The sequence below is a fragment of the Peromyscus californicus genome, unplaced genomic scaffold (genome assembly GCF_007827085.1).
Source record: "Peromyscus californicus insignis strain IS unplaced genomic scaffold, ASM782708v3 Scaffold_10__1_contigs__length_136768540, whole genome shotgun sequence".
NCBI classification, from domain to species: domain Eukaryota; kingdom Metazoa; phylum Chordata; class Mammalia; order Rodentia; family Cricetidae; genus Peromyscus; species Peromyscus californicus.
The window spans coordinates 114,994,020-115,017,004 of NW_026294391.1; the positions used below are offsets into that span (position 1 = coordinate 114,994,020).

The 22,985-nt window shown below is 41.1% G+C and overlaps 1 protein-coding gene across 1 annotated transcript in view; it reads left to right on the forward strand.

Moving 5' to 3' along the window:
- The first annotated feature begins 3,162 nt into the window (after nt 1-3,162).
- The window catches only part of Phf6 (PHD finger protein 6), a 46,114-nt gene continuing 26,291 nt past the window's right edge, over nt 3,163-22,985 (forward strand). The window contains exons 1-3 of the mRNA XM_052739584.1: nt 3,163-3,334; nt 7,364-7,547; nt 7,780-7,881. Coding sequence (XP_052595544.1) covers nt 7,410-7,547; nt 7,780-7,881 — 240 coding nt within the window. The 5' untranslated portion in view covers nt 3,163-3,334; nt 7,364-7,409. The remainder of the gene's footprint in view (nt 3,335-7,363; nt 7,548-7,779; nt 7,882-22,985) is intronic.

Consider the following 22,985-nt stretch of genomic DNA (forward strand, 5'->3'; position numbering starts at 1 on the left):
CGGGGTGTGTGATTATGTTAGAGAAGTTCACCTATTACACTGAAACCCAATGAGTGGACTCACTCCATCTTTTAGATTGAGAACCCCTTGAGGGCGGGATCTGTGTCTTTCTTCATTTTCATCTTTCATTCCCTCAGTTTTATTTAGAAATACCTAAAAATATTTTATATATTTGATTTTTATAACTTAGTGGGTTGGTGGAGTTTTTCTTTGATTTATTTTTTAAAATGTATTCATTTTTATTTAATGTATAGGAGTATTTGGCCTGAATGCTTATCTGTGCACCATGTACATGCCTAGTACCTTTGGAGGTGAGAAGAGGGCACTGGATCCCCTGAAACTGGAGTTACAGGTGGTTGTGAGCCACCATGTGGGTGCTAGGAACTGAACTCAGGTCCTCTGACAGAGCAGCAAGTGCTCTTAACTTCTGAGCCATCTCTCCAGTCACACGTTATTTATTTTTTGAGTCAGGGTCTTGCTGTGTAGCCAAAGCTAGCTTGGAAATCTCAAGGTCCTCCCGCCTCGAAATCTGGAGAGCATGGGTTGCAGGTGAGCACCATCACACCCAGCCTCAGCTTGCTGTTTTAATTAGGAACTATGTCATGTTCCCTTTCAAAACTCTAGCATCTGCCATCCAACTTGCCGTTCAGAAGCGATCTGTGATGCCTGTTGAATAAATGACGAGAGAGTATCGGGAGGCAAAGGGCAGTGAAAGCAGGTGAATCTCTTAAGAGTAAAGGCAAGCTAGAGCAAAGTCACTGGTGCTCCAGAGCAGAGTCAGTGAATCGGGGCTTCCAGAGCACGGGAGAGGTGGTGCAAAGCACAGCTCTGGTTGCTGGAATCAGGACAGACAGCTCTGTCAGTCTTCCTGGAAGCGTAAGAGGATGGCTGTACCAGATCTTATAGCTCAGTCCGTCCTTTTAAAAGTAAGTCATGAAGCTGGGGCCTTTGCTGACTATGAAGAACAAAAAAGAAGCAGTAACCAAGCCTGAAGAAGACCAGGAGAGTGTTGGCGGGAGTGTACTGGTGAATCAATATGAGATCAGTAGGGCCTATGCTATACCCCCAGGCACTAACGGGAAATAACAGGCTGCACCTGTCATGCTAATCGGGCCTGGTTACCAGACCCGGTCCCGACAATAACTGAATCCACTGATAACTGCCTTTGGAACTCTGCATTCCCATCTCGCCGTCTAAGATACTCACTGCTAACATCTTCTGTTGTAGCCATTTGTCTTTTCCTTCCTAGACTATAATCAGTGGGAAGGAAAAGCTGTGTCTTATTCATTATTGTGTTGTACCTTACCACAGTGCTTTGTACGCATCAGGTAGTGGATGTCTGCCTCAGGCATGCACCTTTATCACACCATACTGTATTGGTTTACTTGATGGTCTCAGTATTTTCACCCTGAACTCGATGGGTTTGCATTGGATTCATTTTCGTTTCCTCTCAGTTTGGAACTTAGTTTTGCAAGCTTTTATTGACTTAAACTTTGTTCAAATAAGTGCATGAATGAAACAATGAATTAAAGGCAGTAAAATATGGGCTGGGGTGTCAACTAAAAAGACTACACATTGTTTAGCCACTGCATTTTCTCTTATATATTCATCTGTGTCATTGTGGCATCAATAATCCTGTAAAACTTGGTGGAGGACCTATGATTTACATACAGTTTAAATGGAATACATATTGTGGATCTTCTTATGCAAATCTCTAGTCACTCCCTGGAGAGTAACTGGAGGCAAAGGGCAGTGGAAGTAGATGTATCTTTTAAGAGTGAAGGCAAGCTAGAGCAAAGCCACGGATGCCCTAGAGCAGAGGCAGTGAATCAGAGTTCCAGAGCACGGGAGGGATGTGATAAAAAGCACAGCTCTAGTTGCCGAAATCAGGACAGACAGAAGGCTCGGAGCAGGAGCTAGAGAAAGGTTCCTTGAAGCTAAATGATTGATTTGTAGGACCTCCTTGGGTTCCATTTGAATGAATCAATTTTAGACCACTATGGTTACTGTTTTCTTGGGCGTTGAAATCTAAGGTTGACCTTGAAAGGAAAAAATTAAAAATTGATGAAACACTATGTAAAAAGCATTGGATCCAGAATGTAAATCCACTCCCATTGCAGGAAAAATAGCTACATGAAAGATATCTTTAAAGGCTCCCTGGTTTGTTAGTGATATTTTCTTTTCTTTTTAAAAATGGTTCCCCCCCCCCCCCCCCCGAAGAGGCCAGCAGAAAATAACAAAAGTTGACCATCATAATAAGGTATACTATGTCCCCAGGCTTTATTCTCTTGTGATTTGCATATGTTAACTCATTTCTCACAATCTTTTGAGAGGGATAACATTGCGGTCTCTATTTTAGAACTGACAAGTCTGAGGGACCAGAGGTGATCAAGGTCATGAAGCTAGAAGTGAGGGAGCTGAGATTCAGTCCAGAATATGGCTCCAATATGCCTAAAAAGAGTGCTAGTTTAGGTATTTGGTTCATCTGTGTGGGTTATAAAGAAAATCACTCGTCTTTTTTGATTATGACAACCCCAGCATTTACAGAGAACCAGCTATACATGCTTCAGCTGCATCCTTATTCTTCCTCACAATAAACTTGGGAGGTATTTCGTTCTCATTTCCAAGACCAAAAAACGAAAAAAAATAAGGTTGAGTGATTATAACGATTGGCCCGAGGATTGCCATGCAAACGGGCAACCTGCACTGGAAGCTCTGTCTTTGCTAGCAGTGAAATCAGGCAAAAGGAGGACCCCACAGGGATACCAGGAGAGTACAATGAAATAATGGATGTAAAAAGGCCTCGACGAACAAGTGCAAGGGCTAAGGCCTGTGCATTTGAGTCACTGGAAAACCGGTTCCCCAAGACCTGGTCTCAGCTTTCTGGCCCCAACCCAGCGCCTTCTCCTCCCAGTGCCCAGCTTTCTCTTCAAATCTTTCTCGGTCTCCTCTGATCCTGCCCCCAAAGCCTCAGCCGAGCGGCAGAACGGAGAATAGAAGGTACGCGCGCGAGCCGGAGGCGGGGCCGCCGCCCCGAGCTTTTTGAGGGGCTGGTCTGCGCGCTTGCGCTCTACTTCGGCGGCTTCAACCGCCCCGGCTCGGTGGCCAATCAGAGTCCCCGGCGCGCTCGAGACGTCTTAACGTCCTGTGGGTCGTGTGCGTACGGAGGGAGGTAACGTAAGGGCGCTCGGCGAGCCCGTCTCTCCTCGAATGAAAGGAAACAACCCCCGGCGACAGAGCCCCGCTCTTCGGCAGTGCCGGAGAACCGACGCCCGCCTTCCTCGTCTCCCCTCGTGGGCGCTCTTCTCCCGTCGCCCGCCCGTGGGCCACGCTGGTGAGTTCCCCGCGGGAGCTAAGGGCCCCCCATTCTCTGTGTGGCGGGAGAAGACGGGGAGGATGGCGGTGGCCAGGCCGCCGCCCCTGCCCGTTGTTACGGGGGGACTCGCGGTGGTCTCCTTCATTGTCAGGGACCCCCAGAGGCGCCGCGCATTGTTGGTGCTCGCCGCAGAGGCTGGCGACCTAGTGCCTCGGGTGCGCTGAGGGACACGCTAGGCGGCTGCCTGGACTTCGGGGGAGGGGGCTTCACATCAGAGGAGGGAAAAGCTGGGATGGGGGGGTGTTAAAAAAACTCTATGCTGTTGCTTCGATCATTTTAGGGGTAAGGAGGGTGACTCCTAGTTTTGAAGTGTAAGAGAAAAAAATGGTTAAGATGGCATGAGGGTGAGCCCTACGGAACGAGGGGGAGAAAAAGAAAAACTCCTGGGCAAGGGGAATCGGGTGAAAGTGATGGATAAGGCGATGCTTTGGAGTAAGATCCTTCGTGGACGAACTCCTGGGGGAGGGAGGAGTGGGAAGAAAGTGGTTCCATGATATTTTCCTGAATTCCAGAGGCTTGGCCAAGGACAATCGGTGGGGGGACCCTCGACTTTCTGGCTGAAAAGAACCTGCCGAAGTGTTGGAAAGGAGGATAGTTTTTCGAGTTTATTCAGCGCCTTGGTTAGAGGGAGATCTAGGAGTCTAGTGTGTGATCGGGGAATAAATAACGGAGAGAGTCCGCTCTGTTTCGTATCTGGTCCTTTATTACATGAGCGAACAGCACGGCGTTCTCTTGCAATTTCTGTTCGTTTCGATATTCTGCGTGAAAGTGAAAAACAAATCTTTTGATCTTTGAAAAGCCTTTAATTTTCCTCTAGTTTCTACGTAATATCAGGTCTTATTCATACAGTTCAAAATTTTCACTACCCTTTGGCTTGAAACAACTGGAAAATTCCTTTAGTTTCCTTTTGAATAACCGCAAAAAGCAGTGCGAAGCATGTAATGATATCGTGCAACCAAATTCAGGTGCCCTTCCGGTACATCTCTTATTCATTTATATCTCTCCTCTGTAACTTTCCTGATAGAAAGGCTGTGTTATCTTTGGAGGATCACGCTTCTATCTGTACATTTCAACTGGCTTGCATGCGGAAGGGTTTTCATCTTCCGGAACTGCAGTTTTTGTTTTGTTTTGTTTGTTTTTTTCTGTGGAAAACGTTCTTTTCAGATACCAGCCATTGAATGAGCTCTCCAGTTGGTTCTCGAATGCCCTCCTTGGTTGTTCAGGTGATTTTCTACCTCGGTGCTTCACTGTATCTTGAAAAATCAGAAATGCATTCATTGTTTCCGCTGTGTTTTTCAGACGTTTAAACAGTGTTTCCCATAAAGATGTTGTTGTCTCTGCTTTAGACATTATCTTTTTTTAAAGGGAAAGGTCTCATTGTCGGGGTAAAGTATTAAACTTCGAGCTTTGCCTGCTCTTGAAAATCTTTAAATTAAAATCAAAGTGCTAAATAGCTGTGGATGATTATGAACCCTATAGTAATGATGCTTGAATGTCCTTATTCTGCTTAACCCGAGACCACAAATGTGACAGCAGTAGATAAAAATCTGTATTTTTATGATAGACAGTTTTGCTGGGCGTCATTGTTTCCATGATGGTCTCTGCCGCTGCATGTTTTATAAGGCAGATGTAAAAAATCAGCAAGCTATGCACACATGCATTATTTGAATTTTAGTGGAAAAATCCAATTAGCCATTACATAGCAGGGCAAAAATTTAATCGTTTGTTGCACATTCGTGTGTTTATGTTCACTTTACAAATAAAATATAAAGTAATTACCAGGAAATACATGAATATTTAAAAATGCAAAATTAAGTATTTTTTGTTCTCTTTTAGATTTTGGAATCTAATATCTAGAAAAGCAGGTTCTGAAAATTAAGATGAACAGTGTACCTGTTTATTAGTGAAAAGAGGCAATATTTAATAAGGATAGAATTTGGGGGGCTAACATTTCAGAATCAATTTTGGGAATAAAGAGTGATTTTTTTCCCTCTAGTAATTTTGCTTATCTTAAGTCAGTTTTTTTTAAGCCAGTGCTAGGATTGTATAGAGACAGCACATTAAAGATGTCTATGAAGATTAGATTTATAATGTACCATCCTTTCAGCTGGCCTGGATGACCTGGAGAAATGCTGAATACATCATGGTGACTTCACACTGCCAGTTATTCATTGCGTGATAGTGAAGGAAACTCATTTAGAACTCCAGTAGCATATCTGGGTGCTATTTATGAATCTTGGTGTTTTTGCATAGCTCTAAAAACTGGAACAGCTATATTTTTCATAAAGCAACTGGACACATACTTGCCTGAGCAAATGCAAACACACTTCCCCTTTTGTTTCTTTTGTTTCTCTGTTGTCCTTTTTTTAATGCTAAAAGATTTGCTATTTTCAGTCAGTTTCAAAGTTTCTAGCCAGTGTTCTGAAATCGGTATATTGAGAAGTACCCCGTGGCACTTGGGAGACTGAGGGATTTAAAATTATAGATAGCATTAAGAGTTCGTTAAACCATCAAAGCAGAGACGGCAAGACCTTTGAAGTCTTGTTCAAAAGAGAATACTGGATATAAATTAATGAGAAGAAATGTTTTCTTTGTGGCTTCTCATTACATTACATCAAGATGATCCACATTGAATAGCTCTCTGAGTGGTTGTAGATCCCGCATCACCTTGCTGCTACTGCTGCTACTGGTGAACAGATGCTTCTCAGAGCCAACGACTGAGTTGTTAGTGAGCCAAGTCTCTAAACACAATGTCACGAAAATGTTCAAACCTATGTAAGTGGCAATTTAATAAGCGAATTTGAAGACAGAAGTTTGAGATTCTATTGATTGTGATGTATGTTATGCCAACCTGGGCCTGAGCTGCTTACTCCCATTAATTGGGTGAATTATACAAATCAAAACACTGATTTGAAATTTGTTGAGTTGGTGGCATTGAATGATCTGTGTTGAGAACGATGATGCAAATCTGTAGACTTCTGTGTTACAGCTTTTCTTCCCTTTTTTGGTTTGACTGTACAACCTATAATTATAATCTGATCAAATGCAAGGCTCATTCAGAAGAATTTTCCTTCCACTGCACAGTATTGCTAACTTCTGTATAGGAATTATTGCATGTAGAAGACCACTGTTGGTTTGGCTTTTAATAAGCAGACTTAGGATAATTCTCAGTCAAATAAAATGGTTTAGTAAATATTAGGGTCCTAATGGCTGCATTTTATGGTACAATATTAGAAGCTTTATGATTTCATTATATGGAAAAGGAACAGGATAGCAAGAATTTGAGGTCATAAACATGATTTTCTTAAATTTGAACTATTTCAAATTTTAAAAATAGTTGTTTTAAAGTTACACTTAATTTTATTTCTAATACTTTATCAGTATGTGAACTGGAAGAAATTAAGCAATTAAAGATTCAGTTCTCTTAATATTCTGTAGTTTTCTTTGTAGTTTTAAATTGTTCATAGGTCTTTATCATTCTATTTCCTTGATGGCCATCTACTTATACTTGAAAAATATTTTTTACTATTAATTATTAGAGGACGCTTTAATTTTGTGATTTTGGTTTTCTATATGCTTTTTGAGACAGGGTGTCACTTTGTAACCCAGAGGGGCCTCAGACTCACCTTGTGGCCCAGGCTGAACTCATGATCTTTTGCCTGAAACTCTTAAGTGCTGAGATTATAGCCATGCACCACTGTATGTGGTAGCTATGCTATACATTCTTATCCACACAAAAGTACTTTTATCCACATATCTCCTAATTTGAATTCATTTTGATTTCTCTCACTCTAGACTTGATTTCATTTTCTACTTCCCTCTCTTAATATGTATTATATCTGGAAGGCATCTTGGGTTTTAGTATTTATCTATACTAATGTTTAAGTAACTCTATTAAAACCTAGGTCAGACATTAAACTACTTGCATGCAAATGTATAATTTTTAAATGAAATTAACCATTTTGTTGCCATTCTTCTTCTCTGTAGCATTTCTTGAGGCTTAAAGTGGCATTCTATAAGCAGTTTAACAATCATGTCAAGCTCAATTGAACAGAAAAAAGGGTCTACAAGACAGCGCAAATGCGGCTTTTGTAAGTCAAATAGAGACAAGGAGTGTGGACAGTTACTGATATCTGAAAACCAGAAGGTGGCAGCACACCATAAATGCATGGTGAGTATGTTGGCATCGATGGAGAGACCTCAAAACCATTCCTGAGAGAGAATCTCAGTAACACATTAGTATTACTGAATATGAAGGCAAAAAATGCTGTTAAAATTTGAAGAAATGCTTTCACACTATGCAATGTCATTTTAATAGAAAATTCATTTTTAAGTTTAATGTCTTATTCATTGTCTTAATGTAGTTATGTATAAACCCTAATGATTTCAAATGTTATTTATAGCTTTTTTCGTCGGCCTTGGTGTCATCACATTCCGATAATGAGAGTCTTGGTGGATTTTCTATTGAAGATGTCCAAAAGGAAATTAAAAGGGGCACAAAGCTGGTAAGTTGGTATTTGTGCCTCTTGAACATAAAAATTATTTTAAACTCACAAAGAAGGAAATTACTTATTTTAAAGTGTATACTTTGCAAATTTTATATAATTTTAAATTGTGGGTTCTTTTTTATTTTCTAGCCAGTAAAATCCAAAGCTTGATTTGTTTACAACTCAAGAAAGAGGAGTGAATCAGTATCTGTACTATTGAAATATTTCTTCTCAAAAGGAAAATCTTAAAGGCTGTGATCACTTACAAAACAAATAATTTGCTTAATTTGCATGTGTCATGTTTAAAAACTTCACTCAAATGTATTTTTCATAATTCTGGTATGTCTTCCTTTTTCATCATAAAATTAGTGTGGGTCATCACAAACTAAGATGACAGTGCCTCCTCAGCAGGAAAATGATAACTCTTGCTAACAAAATATTGTTCTGTGCTTTGGCTCTGTGACACAGCATTTATGACTTTGGATAACTTTTGGTGAATTTTCCAGGAGTTTTTCCGAAGCTGCGCTAGAGTTATGTTCCTGTAGTTATCTTCACCACCAATAACCAGATTGGCAAGATGTTATATTGCTCCTTGGGAAAAGTAGTGTCATCTCCATTGGTATTTACAACACATGACTTACCACGCAACATTTAATGGATAGATTTCTTTTCATTTGGTTGTTTCTCTTGCTTGAGCTTTTTGTTGAAATTATATCCATTGTTGTAGTAAGATCTTAACTGTGAACATATGTTATCATTCCAGCCCTAAACTGTATGTAATAATAGAAAAGATCTTTTTTTTTTAAATGTGATTTTTTTTCCTTTAGTGGATTTACATTACTTCATAACTGTAGTGTGCTGGTTTTTTTTGTTGTTTTTGTTTTTTGAGACAGTGTTTCTCTGTGTAGTTTTGGTGCCTGTCCTGGATCTCTGTAGACCAGGCTGGGCTCGAACTCACAGAGATCCACCTTCCTCTGCCTCCCGAGTGCTGGGATTAAAGGCATGCACCACCACCGCCTGGCTCTGATTTTTTTTTTCTTTTGGTGTTTCGAGACAGGGTTTCTCTGTGTAGCTTTGCGCCTTTCCTGGAACTCACTCTGTAGACCACACTGGCCTTGAACTCACAGAGATCCGCCTGTTTCTTCTTCCCGAGCGCTGGGATTAAAGGCGTGTGCCACCACCGCCCGGCCATGGCTCTGATTTTTTTAAGAAACAGAACACCTGTGTTTTTATTTCCTGGTCCTTAAAACAAATTCAGATGCAACAAGAGAATGCTATTTACTTGAAAGTAGTGTTGTAAACCTTATTGCTTCATTTTTTCCTTGTCATTATATGTAAAAACCCTTCCTGTTCTTGATGTGTTAGAGCTTGTACCACTTAACATGCCTCCTGTAATCAGACCAGGTATGGTATTGGCCCCTGATAGTGAAATAGTATTATGAAACTCAATGCTTTCTTTTTGCATGTTACGTGAAGCAGAAGTACACATCTGTCATTGCTGCTATAGTCAATCAAGATTCAATGCATTTGAACCTGTTTGTAAATAAAATACCAGAATTTGATACAAGTTTTACTATTAGAATTTACTAATCTAATTTACTAATAGAATTACTATTACTGTTTTGTTTTGAATGTTATAAAGTAGGGTGTTAATTTCCCCCCAGGTATAGTGTGCTATATATAACTCCTTGATCTAGTGAGTGGAATAATATTGAGGGTTAAACGCCCAGAAATCGTAATAGACTTGGGCTTGGGTCTCAGCTCTGTCACTAACTGGGTGACCCTGAATATGTTCTTTCCTTCCCTAGCCATGTATTCTTGTTCAAGGGATAATGAGCATACTTGCCCCGCAGAGTTACTATTAGGATTGAAAGAGAACATACAGGACTAAGTATGGTGCTCAGCACATACTTAAGACTTGATAAACGGTAGCCACCTCTGTAGTTACTCCTTACAGATAAAAGTAAGATCCTGCTAATGTCATTGAAGACTTACGAAAGAAAGCATGCGAGGCAGACAAGTCATGACATCAAATATGTTTTGGTGCTTGAGATTGAACCATGGCCTCAAAGATGCTAAACATGTGCTTTCCTTCAAAGCTACTCCTCCAGCCCTATGGCCTTTTTTTTCTGGATAATTACCACAGACACATTAATGTTACCTTAGACAAGTCATTAACTTACTTGTCTTTTTGCCACCTATCAGTAGATACTGTTTTATCATCACATACTAAACATCAATGACAAAATTATTATAAGAGGTAGAAAGATTTCCCATAGGCTGGTGGGATGGGTCACTGATAGGAACACTTCTCAAGCTTGTACACTGTTGCCAAGCACTAACTCACTAAGAGCTAGGATTTGTTTGAAAAGCTAATTGACACCATGGGCATCTTGAATTGTGGAATAGTTACAAAAGAGGAGTGTATCATAGCTTAGACTGTTTTCTTCTTCCTTCATCCAAAATGTTAGAATTTAAATTACTTATACAGTGAATTGGAGAGCAGCGTTTATGTTTCGCTTTGGAATAACCTTTTAAAAATTAATTATTTTTGTTTTTATTTTATGTGCATGAGTGTTTGCCTGCTTGTGTGTATGTATGTATGTGTACTGTATTCGTGCCTGGGGCCCATGGAGTCCAGAAGAGGCTGTCAGATTCCCCCAATATTGGAGCTGCCATGTAGATACTGAGAATGTGGATCCTCTGAAAGAGCAACAAGTGCCCTTAACTACTAAGTCACCTTGATGGCCCCTTAAATTTTCCCCTAGTACTTATTTTTAACTATGTGTATGTTTACATCTGTGTAGGGGTATGTGCATATGAATGCAGTTACCCATGGAAGACAGAAGACGTTGGATTCGTTGGTGCAGGAATTATATATAGGCTGTTATGATATGCATGCTGGGAGCAGAACTTGGGTCTTGTGCAAAAGCAGTATATGCTCTTAACTGCTGAACTTTCTCTCCAGGCCCTGAAATAACTTTAGCTTTCAGTTTCCTTCTTTGCTTAAATTGTTTTCTTTTTAATGAGGTACTGCCAAGTAACTAAAATTCTTGATTTTAGTTTTCTTTACTTTTCCCAGTGTAGATTTGTCTAAACAATAAAAGGACCACAAGTCAAATAGGAAAGAATAAAAAATGAAGAGTTTTATATATCTAAACTACATATAAACCAAGTAACTGGCGTCCCTGGTCAGCTTTTTAATGCATTTGATCCCGTGAGCCTTTTTGCCCTGGCTTCAGTTCATGTGCATTTTGAGATGAAAAGGCTTATGAATACCCACTGAAAACCATCAAAAGCAGGAGCCCAGGCTCCTGAGTGCATTTGTGGCAGATTTCAGTCAGTGCCTGATGTCATTTCCAAAGGTGTTATTTGCCCCACGGAAGAGGGGCAGACTCAAGACTTGAGGTGAACAGGTGCAGGTGGCTGGATGGGAGTCTTGCAAAGGTGGGAATGCTCCGGAGAGCAAGAGGTGCAGGGATGTGATTCCTGGCAGCCATAGGCAGTTAACTTTCATCACTTTCATATCAGCTTCAAGGATCAGAGGGAAAGCTATTTTGTGTGAACATGTTCATCTCTTTTCCATTATCTTAAATATACAGTTAAGGCCCAGGATGTATGGCGAGAAAAAGACAAAACTGTTTTTGTAGTTTAGTTATTTTTCCACAATGACTTCCAGTTCTCATTGAAGACATACAAAGACATCACACCTGAACCCTGTGCCAGATATGTTTTTGTTGTTTTTGGGTCAGGGTCTCCTGTGTCCCAGGCAGACTTCAGACTGCACTGTGTAGTTGAGGATGAGCTTGGTTCCTAATCCTCCTGACGACTCTTCCCAGGTGTTGGGTTATTATAGGTATATGCTACACTCACCTGTAAAATTTATCCTTAATTGTCCAGCCATATAGAAAAAAAATATAGGCCGGGCGGTGGTGGCGCACGCCTTTAATCCCAGCACTCGGGAGGCAGAGCCAGGCGGATCTCTGTGAGTTCGAGGCCAGCCTGGGCTACCAAGTGAGTTCCAGGAAAAAGGCTCAAAGCTACACAGAGAAACCCTGTCTCGAAAAAAAAAAAAATATAATTTCCAAGTAAAGTTATTAGTTACCATTGCTTTTTTGAATTTCTCATGAGACATGTGAGCGTAGTATTTGAAGAATGTATTCTTTCTGAAGCTACTTGGTAAGATCACTAAGATCTACACTGATAGTTACTTCTACTAATTAGTACCTGTGTCAGATAGAGCACAGATAGCAAAAGAATCCAGGAGGTCATGTAGTTCACCTTCCTTACCCCTAGGCAAGATTACCTAAGTCACCCAAGATGCTCTGCTCCTCTGCTCTGTTCTGGTGTTAGGAAATTGTGATTCTACTCAGGTCACATGAAATAAAAACAGCAATATATTTGCGAATCTCATCCCTCAGTAATTCAAATGTATCTCTTAATTTCTCTTTCCATTAAAGAAGTATTTAGGTTTTTTCCCTCCCTTTATTTAGAAAGAATCCTTCCTAGCCGGTGGTGGTGGTGGTGGTGGTGGTGGTGGTGGTGGTGGTGGTGGTGGTGGTGGTGGTGGTGCAGCACGCCTTTAATCCCAGCACTCGGGAGGCAGAGGCAGGTGGATCTCTGTGAGTTCAAGGCTAGCGTGGTCTACAGAGGGAGTTCCAGGACAGGCTCCAAAGCTACACAGAGAAACCCTGTCTCAAAAAGCCAAAAATAAATAAATAAATAAAATAAATAAAAGAATCACTCCCTCCTATACACAATGACCATCCTCACATGATTCCCAAACTTGCCTATTTTCAAATGAGAATTTTCTGCCATACACTTTATGAACTCCCCTGAACGTTTTATACTTTATCTAGTAGTAGAACTAGCTGACACTTCCTCAGTGCTCAATATGTGTTAAGGACTAGGCAAAGTATTTTAAATACATGATCCTAATTAATCCTTACAATCATGCTGCAAGAAAGGAAAGAAAGTATTCATCCTTGCTTTTTTATACAAAAGGAAACAGACTCAGAGAAGTAAGTAACGTGAGTGTCTAGGGTTATGTAGCTAGTATGTGACAGACCTCAGATTTGAATCTAGGGCCAGCACTCGTAATCAGCAGGTTATCTAGCCATTCTTTTAAGCTGCTTCACCTCAAATCACATTTTAATAAAGTGTGATAGTTTTGTAATAAAGATTGTTGATTTTATGGCACACTCAGACTCCTATTGCTTAATGTATTCCATCAGTAGCATTATCTTGCTTACTGTTAGGACAGAGCCTTATACACATCTTGGGTTAAAATGGTCTATTTTTACAGTGGAGATATTTTTTGTAGGCTCTGACCATAAGACAACTCATTCTCTAGTCTTTACTCAGTAGCAAGGGAGCACGTGGCACTGCAGAGGTAGGGTGTCCGTATTTAGGATCTAAATGGATAACTCCTAGTGTGTGTGTGCTTTCTTTTTGGGGAGGGCTGTTCCCTATTTAAAAGCTTAAGGCTTCTTTCTAGAGATAGTCAGGTGTAGGAATGAATGTAGGAAATGCTGTGAGCTTTACCGATTAGAGTTGAGTAAGAATGGTCATAGGGTTTTTTAAATATCAGACAAAATTTCAACTCAAAACGAGGCAAGGCAAACAGGATTTTTCTGGAGACAAGTTATGTACAATAGGCACTGTGGAGAAGGAAGTATAATGATTGCAATTTCCTTGCCTGTTCTATGTAGATGTCCTGCAGGCATTTGAAACTCAACCTGTCCAAACCAGTATTATAACCTTCCCCCCTGAAATCTGAGTCTCTTTCTGAATCCCTTGCCTTCAACCCTTCCTTCCACGTCTGTTAGGTGGATTCTATTTCTGAGGAGACTTTGTCTTTTCTTTCTTACTGCTGCCCTCTATCAGGCTTTCATCTTCTCCTTTTCTAGTAAACATAGCACTGGTACGTGCTTAACTGCTTTTGACAGCTACTGCCGGGCATGTGAGATGGCTCGGCTCTGGTAAAGGCGCAGCAGATAAAGGCGCTTGCCACCAAGTCTGACAACCCGAGTTTGATCCCCAGGAACCACATGGTAGAAGGGGAGAAGCAATCATTCCTGCAAGATGTCCTCTGACACTGGCCTGTGTGTGTGTGTGTGTGTGTGTGTGTGTGTGTATGTGTGTGCACACACCAGACACACATTTAATTGTTAAAAAAGCTCACGGAACTCTCCACACTACCCAGAGACATGAGCATGACATTGAGCAATCCTGTCTTAATGTACCTTTCCCAGCCTCTTGACTCTCCTTTCTTGGGTTTTCAGACATCCCCTCTATGCTTTCTTTCACTGCTACTTCACAAAAGTTCTTTTTATGTGGCCAGATCAAACTCAGGCTTGTCTCTGCAATATGGTGCAGCCCGGCATGCTTTGCAGTCGGAACACATGGGCAAGCTTTTCTTCCATGGTGAACTGTGGGCTCCAAGCGAGTTGAGACTGTGTTCTCTTTGCCTAGTTTAGCATCACATGGGCATAGCACATGGAAACATTTAGCATAGTGCTTTACGTCTTCTTTGTGTTCTGTACTGTTCTAACAAGTAAGTGGGCACTGATCAGCCCTTGCATCTCAAAAGAGGAATGGGTTTGGATTGGAGAAAGTAGGAAGCCTTTAATAACAGGCTAGGTTTAGGGGGCTGGAGAAATGGCTCAGCGGTTAAGAGCACTGGCTGTTCTTCCAAAGGTCCTGAGTTCAATTCTCAGCAACCACATGGCGACTCACAACCATTTGTAATGAGATCTGGCGCCCTCTTCTGGCAGGCAGAACACTATACATAATAAGTAAATCTTTAAAAAAAAAACAGGCTAGGTTTAAACTGGAAGTCCTGGCATAACATAAAATTCCTGATTTGGTTAATCAGTGTTGTTGTGTTGTTTGAGGCTTTGACAGATTGGAAGGTAGAAAAATTAGCCTGGTTATTTCTTCAGGGTGGTAGAGAACTATGTATGTACCTCAAACATGATGATTTTCATCTCTTCAACTTTCACTCACCCAGTGTGGTGGTACTTCTGTTGTATTCTTGGGCATTATATTTGTCAGATAAACCTTAGATTTTATCTTTATATGTGTTTATTAAGTACTAAAGAACCTACTAAAAGCTAGATACTTTGGATATAGACATGAAATAAATCACTCTTAGAAGTAAAGAATGGCCTGGGAGAGCTGGGAAAGAAGACCACAGCTGATCTACCTGAGAAGTCAGAAGGCTGCGTGGAAAAGACATTTGAGTCTGTATGGTGACCTGCATCTGTAATTCCAGCACTCAGGAAGCTGAGGCAGGAAGAGGATATGAGGTCCAGACAAGCTTGGACTACAGAGTAAAACCTTTTCCCACAAAATGGGGCTCTTTTGAAATGTGTTCCACCAGGAGAGCAATACCATGGAAGGCAAAGGTGGAAGGGAGCGCTTCAAGGAAGAAGTGTTCGAAATGGTTAAATGAGTGCAGTATGCCAGTGCTGCTTAAGTAGTGTGTGTGGCTTGTTTAGCATTTAGTAAGGGCTGAATGGGGGCAAGATGCCCCCACTTGGCTTTTGCATACAGAAACAGAAGATATTGGGTGACTGTTGATGCTACCTAAGCTCTTAGAACAGCGATCCCTCACCAGCTTGAATAAATCAGAAAAGGGGTTGGTTTTCAGACAGGCACACTTTGGTTTTTATTTTATTTTTTTTTATTTTTCAAGACAGGGTTTCTCTGGGTAGATTTGGTGCCTGTCTTGAATCAGGCTCTGTAGACCAGGCTGGCCTTGAACTCACAGAGATCCGCTTGGCTCTGCCTCCCAAGTGCTGGGATTAAAGGCATGTGCCACCACCGCCTGGCACACTTTGGCTTTTATAAGATAGGATCTTACTATATAGTCCAGGCTGGCTTTGAACTTGCAGTTCTCTTGCCTCAACCTCCTGAGTGCTAGGAGCACAGGTGTCTGCCACAAGACAAACTTTTTCTCTAAAAGACCAGATAATAAATTTGTGAAGCTTTTCCTCCAGCTATGTGGACTTAATTGTAATCAAAGACAATACTGAAAAAATGGTTATGACTGTACTCCAATTAAACTTCATTTACAAAATCCAGAAGTAGGCCATGTTGGGCTCACAGGACATCTGCCTATAGGGTATTTGAGGAGGAAAAGAGGTCAGTTTTCATCAGGGAGATTTTTCACTTCATCTCTGTAACTGTATGTACATGCATTATGAATGTATTCATGCTAGTGGGAATTCTTTTAAAAAGCCAATTATAGCATGGAGGTTAATTTTAATGTCTGTAGATATTTTACCAGAAATTTATATTAAAGTGAACTTTGCATTTGGGGTGATTAAGGAAAATAAGCAGTGATGGAGAAAACTGTGTCTTTGGCTATTATGGAAATGCTTTTATTTAAATGCAGTCTTTTTCTTTGCCTTCATTTAGTATGTTTTATAATTGGGAACACTAACTTTATGTCATAAAATTCTCATTTGTGTTTGCTAATGGAGGAGAACCAAAACCAATAATATAAAACCAGAGCTTGAGGAGGTGTGGCTCGGTGGTAGGTTGTTTGTGCAGCATATTCAAGGCCCTGGGTTCTATCCTCAGAACTGCAAAAACAACTGAGCAGTAATGTCAAGTAATTTCTCTGTGTTTTAGGGGACTGTCTTGGTGCTTACTTGAGTGTGGCTATGTTTTTGGCATTCTTCACAGATTAAATATAGCAAGCAGCCTGCCAGTTCACAGGATTCTCAGCTGCAAAGACCCATAGCTGGGAAGAATCTAAATGAAAAGGTCTGCACTTACCAAATGTCTGAACTTTTCAGTTGAACAAAGGGAGAAAACAAACTTTAAATGCTCACATGAGAATCTGTTTTTCTTATCAGACATGATTCAGGTAATTGGAGAGAGTTGGAATATGTGAGTACTCAGCATAAGGTCAGAGGGTTAGGTTAGGCAAGAGCTTCACAGACTGAGTTTATTGTCCTCTGGTTTCCATTAGTCTGTCCTCGGGTCAAAACGGAACAAGTGTTCTTCATTGGCCCTATGTGTTAGAGGCACCTGGAATTTAAAGTCCAAATCTGTCTTGTAAGCAACTTGCCATTTTTCAAGGATTTGACAGTGTTCAGATTTTATAGATGGTTTTTAGCTTCTCTTTAGATCTTCTAAGCAAGTTTTTATGTGTGATCTTCAAAACCACTGGTTTTGATACCAGGAGTATAGCTATAAGATCACATAGAAACAGTTTTGAGTTCACGCTGCACCCTCCCTGGCAGTGGCATTCTTTTAAAAAAAATTTAACAAGTAATTTGGTCACTGTCAACTAAGTAGGTAAGCCAGAGGGTCCTCTTGTCTGTGTTGGATATGTGAGGTATTATTCTAAACTATGGTCCTGGAGATACACAACATTATTGAGGCATTTCTGACTATTTGCCCCAACTGTACTGTCCTGCTTTCTGGTTTTTATGAGAGATGGTGTTATTACAGCCAAAAGAAGGAGCCAGACCACTGTAAGGTGAGCTTGTCTCTTGTGAAAATATCCTAGCTAGGGTGTCCCTTTCTTTAGGTGCTTTTGACAATTTTTGTCTTTGCCTTATAGGCTCAGGAGCATGGCTTCTTTTCACATCTTGTTTTGCATTTTGTTATTCAAAGCAGTTTTCTGAAGCGAGTGTCTCCATGGCTGTTAACAGTATTGCTCTGTCTATGCCGGGGGTTCCTCTGCTACAGTTGAGCCATATGGAGCTGTGCTCTAAGTGTTTCTGTGTAGCCGCTGGATTCTAGCTTTGCCACAGACACTTTCTTTTTGTGCCTGTCCATGAAGTTGGCAACCTCATTTTCATTCTCTCCTCACAGCTACTGAGAAAACAGTATTTTTCCTTTTGATCCTTAAGACTTCGTGGAGACCTCTTTCATTCTCGGTCTCGTTCAGTTGACTGAAGCGCAGGTATGCTCGGCTGTCCGGTGAATCTTAGTCCTCTCAGTTCTTTGTGTGTCCTCTCGTGCATGGCTTGCTTCCTCTTTCATCTTCGGGTCAGCTCCTTGAGACTTGTTTCTGTGGTACAGCTTAACCTACGTTAGCATAGCAGAACTTCTGGCCGTTCGTTCGCACGGCTTCTGACCATACTGTGGATGTGTGCAGTTACCTAGGATAGGACAGGACCTCATTTTCCAAACTCTCCAACTTTGCACTTGGAGATTCATAATTGAGGTTTATCAGGTCTTCTAGGTAGGAGCAAGCTGAAGGGGGGGGTGGTAAAAGAAAAGCAGTATCAGGGACAATGTGTTTGCCTTTTAAAAACAAGAACATGGAATAGGATACAAGCAGAGTAAGCTGAGAATTAACATTTAGACCTATACATTCATTGGAGGAAAGAAAATTAGCTCTCAAGAGAATACTCGGTAGGTCAGCCCCTTTTTTGGCAGGGAAAGGACACCATTGTTCTTGAAAAACATGTTCCTGTCACATTAGTTTTCATTTCCCACATTTGAAGGTGCCAGGGATACAGTGAGGGCCTGATGAAAATGGCAGCTGACAGTCTTCTTCTGGAGGACAAATGAGGGAAAGACTGGCAGATTGCAGAGCAAATGTCTTCTGTAAAGGCAGATCCTGGGTACCAGGGCTAGGTCCGTCTGACATACCTTGCGGTGATGGTGACAGTGGTGAGGGCAGGGTCGCTTGATCTGTGTTTTGAGACGGGGTCTCACTTTGTAGCCCTAGCTGCCTTAGAACTCACAGACAGCTGCCTGCCCCTGCTTCTACCTCCCTGGTGCTGAGATTAAAGGCATGTGCCACCATGCCCATCCTTTTTTTTAATTAATTTTTCTTTAGTCTTTGAACATTTTGTACATTTAGGAAATTTATTTGTATCATATCCAATGACCTCAACTCCTCTTAATGTCCCTCACCTTGTCACCCTGCTAACTTCATGTCTTTTTTCTTTTGTTATTACTAACCCCCTGGAGTCCTGTTATCGCTGCCCGTATGAGCATGTGTGTGAGGACAGCCGCCAGGCTATGGGGAAGCCTGTCAGCAGCCAAGTCCCCCAAAAAGACAGTAGCTCTCGCTTCCTTTCTAATTCTTTTTTTTTTAAGAAAAGTCTTCCTTTTTTGTTTCTATTTGCCATTGCATTTCAGAAATGGTTTCACCTACCTATCTTTCCTAGCTTCTTTAATTATGATGTTTATCTCTAAGCTCTCATTCTTGTTTCTAGAAGGGCTAATCTGTTCCTCCCTACATTCTGTGTTCTTTCAACTGAATTGTCCTCAATTTCACTTTTTTCTAGTTCCGGATCATACAGTTTGTCAGGTGTGTGTGTGTGTGTGTGTGTGTGTGTGTGTGTGTGTGTGTGTGTGTGTGTGTGGTTTTGTTTGTTTTAATGTGTGTGAGTGTTGTGCATGTGTTGTGCAGTGTCCTGATAGGTCAGAAGGGAGTGTTGGATCTCCTGGAAGCGAAGTTACAGATTGTTGTGACGCGTTATGTGGGTCCTGAGAACTGAACCCATGTTCTGCAAGAGCAGCAAGTGCTCTTATCCAGGGAGCCAGCTCTCTAGCCACTGTTGGTTTCTGAGTAAATCCTGAACTCAAGTTGCCATCAAACTTGAAATTGCCTCAGTTTCCAGAGTTCTGCTATTAAAGGTATATGCCTACATCCAGTTCATCATCATTTTTAGAAGCACCTGAAGATAAATAGGTAAAGTCTTCAATTTTTAAGGGGTGTGTGTGTGTGTGTGTGTGTGTGTGTGTGTAAGATATTCCAATCTTACAGTAACAGAATTAAATTAACACAGTTAACAAAATCAACAAATTTATTGAGCACTCTCTTAGTTTTCAGTGGGAGAGTGCTTGCCTACCATGGACAAAGGCCTAGCGTCCTTCTCAGTGTTACAAACAAATACTATAGAAGGTGAACTCTATTCATTTATTAAAAAATAAAGGTGCAGTTTAAAAAATAGCCAAATAGGGAGCACAATTGTAAGAACTAAGATGAGGCTGCCATGTACCCTGTCCCGTAGGAGTTGAGGGAGAAGAATTGTTGCAGGTGTTGGGCTATAGCATAGATGATTGGGATAACACAGTGAGAGGCATACGAGTGCATGCCTAAAATCCTGGCATTTGGGAAGCTGGCACAGAAGGGTTGCCAGATGAAGGCTAGACTGTGCTGCCTACCTTATCTCAAAAAGAGAAACAATGGATGGAGAGATGGCTCAGTGGTTAAGAACACTGCCTGCTCTTCCAGCTGACCCGGATTCAATTCCCAGCATCCACCTGGTGGCTCACAACTATGTGTAATTCTAGTTCCAAGGGATCCAGTGCCTTTCCTCTTCTGGCCTCCTTGGGCACACAAACACCCATACACATAAAAAATATGGAAAAATATATTTTTTTAAGTATTAAATAAATACCCTCTCCCCCAAAATCCAAAACCCCAAAGAAATTCTATTCCTTATCTTGACAAGTATTTTCTACCCTAAAATATTTTTGTTGGTATTTTGTCACTATTCTTCATTGAATGGAACGGACGACAAAATAGGCTTTTGGTCGCTTTAAAACCATGATCTTCCTATGTTGCTATAGTTGGTTATTTATGAAGTTGCTTTCTGTTACCATAGCAGCTTACACTACTTACTTTGGACATACCTGAACTTATAGCCCCCCTCCCCAATACTGGCATATTTTGGTTTCCTTTGCATTCTCAGCTGAGAGACAAGCACTGAATGCATTGGGTACACTATTCCTGATACTTTTAAAAAATAACTTTTGCACAACAAAATACTTTGAATACTATAGGAAAATCAGAAAATACAGAGAATTAAGAGCATTCCAAAATAGCAAACCAGCTTTTTGCTATGTTTACTTTTACCCTCCTTTTTTCTTTTTGTATTTTTTTTCCCACTCGAACGGATTTACCGAGTTCTCATCAACTGCAGCACTGCACTGTGAGATTATCTCAGAAAGATACAGCATACAAAACCAAATCTCCCAAACAGGCACTGCCGTCTGGCTGCCTTTGGGTCATTCGGTCCAGCTCGCGCCAGAACCCGTCGAAGCTTCTGCGGTGAGACACCAGCCTGAAAAGCAAACCTGGAGGCGCGGCTCCGCAGCGTTCCGCTGAGCACCGCCTATCTAGGGCAGTGCTTGTTTTTATCCGATGGCTCCTGCTGCAAACTGGACGCCCAGCAGGCTCCCAGCAGCGAGCAGCTAGCAAGCCGGTCAGCCATTTTCCGAGTCTCTGGTAACTCCGCCCTCTCTTTTTTATTTTTGAGACAGGGTTTCTTTGTATAGCTCTGCCTACCCTGGAACTTGTTATGTAGACCAGGCTGGCCTCAAACTCACAGAGATCCATCTGCCTCTGCCTCCCAAGTGCTAGGATTAAAGGCGTGTTCCATCACTGCCTGGCTTCTACCCATTTTCAAAGACTATATACTAGAAATATAATTGAGATTGAAATTAACATATTTTCATATCCCGTATTGGTTTTTCACTAAACATCTATAGACCTATTACTTTGAAGCTGGGTATGCTGGACATGCCTATCATTCCAGCACTTGGTAGTTTGAGGCTGCAGATCACAAATCTGAGTCCATCTTAGGCTACAACGTGAGATGCTCTCTGAAAAAAAAAAGCCTCCCAAGGAGCAGCAATAGACTATTCCTTCATATGGATGTAATTTATTTATTTATTTTATTATTTTTTTACATAGTGCTTTATTAACTTTAATTTTTTAAGTGCTAATGAGTGAAAAACAACAGCTGCTAAGACACGTAATTTATTTAAACATGTTTCGATTGTTGTTTTATAATTGAGACTATTCAAAACAATTCTGCAGTGAATGTGCTTAAACATAAATTGTTTATGCCTGATAGTATTTTCAGTAAATATGTAGAAGTGCAATTACTAGGACAGGGATATAAACTTTGTAAAGGCAGTATTTCTAATCCTTCATTTTGTGGTGCTGGAGGTGGAGGTTGAACCTAGGGCCTCACACATGCTGAGCAAGTGCTCTGTGATCTGGCTATACCCCCATTAGCACAGCGTTTCTTTTTATGGTAATTACTTGGTGTTTCGGTGCTCGTTTGAAGAAGTGGGTTATTTCTTGTGTATTAATAGTGGATAGTGGCCCTTGTGTTTTCTGGGAAGTACCTACATTGAGAGTATTTATTTTTGACTTACATGAGTATTTTCTAAAATGATAGCATGAATGAGTTTAAGTGTTTGATTTCCTTAGAGAAATGTGAGAAATTTTATTGGAATTTACCTCTTAGTACGTCAGCATTGCTTAGGGACCAAGTAGTCCAAATGTTAGGATCATAAGTGTTGTTTGTTTGTTTGTTTGTTTTTTGCATGATTGATCTTGGGTTTGGTTTTTGGAGACAGAGTCCTGTGGTATTGTATTCCCCCAAATATTGTGCACGCTAATAAACTTTTCTGGGGTCAGAGACAGAGCAGCCACAATATTAAACATGAGGATAGGCAGTGGTAGCACACGCCTTTAATCCTAGCATTCCAGAGGCAGAAATCCATGTGTTCAAGGATACAGCCAGGCATGGTGACACACGCCTTTAATCCCAGGGAGTGAGCCTTTAATCCCAGGGAGTGATGGCAGAAGACAGAAAGATATATAAGGCGTGAGGACCAGGAACTAGAAGCATTTGGCTGGTTAAGCATTTGGCTGGTTAAGCTTTCAGGCTTCTAGCAGCAGTTCAGCTGAGACCTATTCTGGATGAGGACTCCAGTCTGAGGAGACAAGACCAGCTGAGGATCCGGCGAGGTGAGGTAGCTGTGGCTTGTTCTGTCTCTCTGACCATCTAGCATTTCACCCCAATAACTGGCCCCGGGTTTGATTTTATTAATAAGACTCTCTAAGATTCATGCTACAAGAGTCCCAGTAAATGTAGCCCAGGCTGGCCTGCAACTCCATCCTTGTGCCTTGGTCTTCTGAATACTGAGATCAGAGTTAAGATGAAGGCATCTGGCAACCAGGAAACAAAGTTAAGGTTTTGTTTTTCCCTTACTGTGATTCACTTTGATAAGGCATTTATAGCTTAGGAGATGGCACATTAAAAGTCCACTGGGTACAGTACACTGTGTTTTGTGAAACCAAACCATTAATAATGATTGTTATGTACTTCCAAAAAAGAATT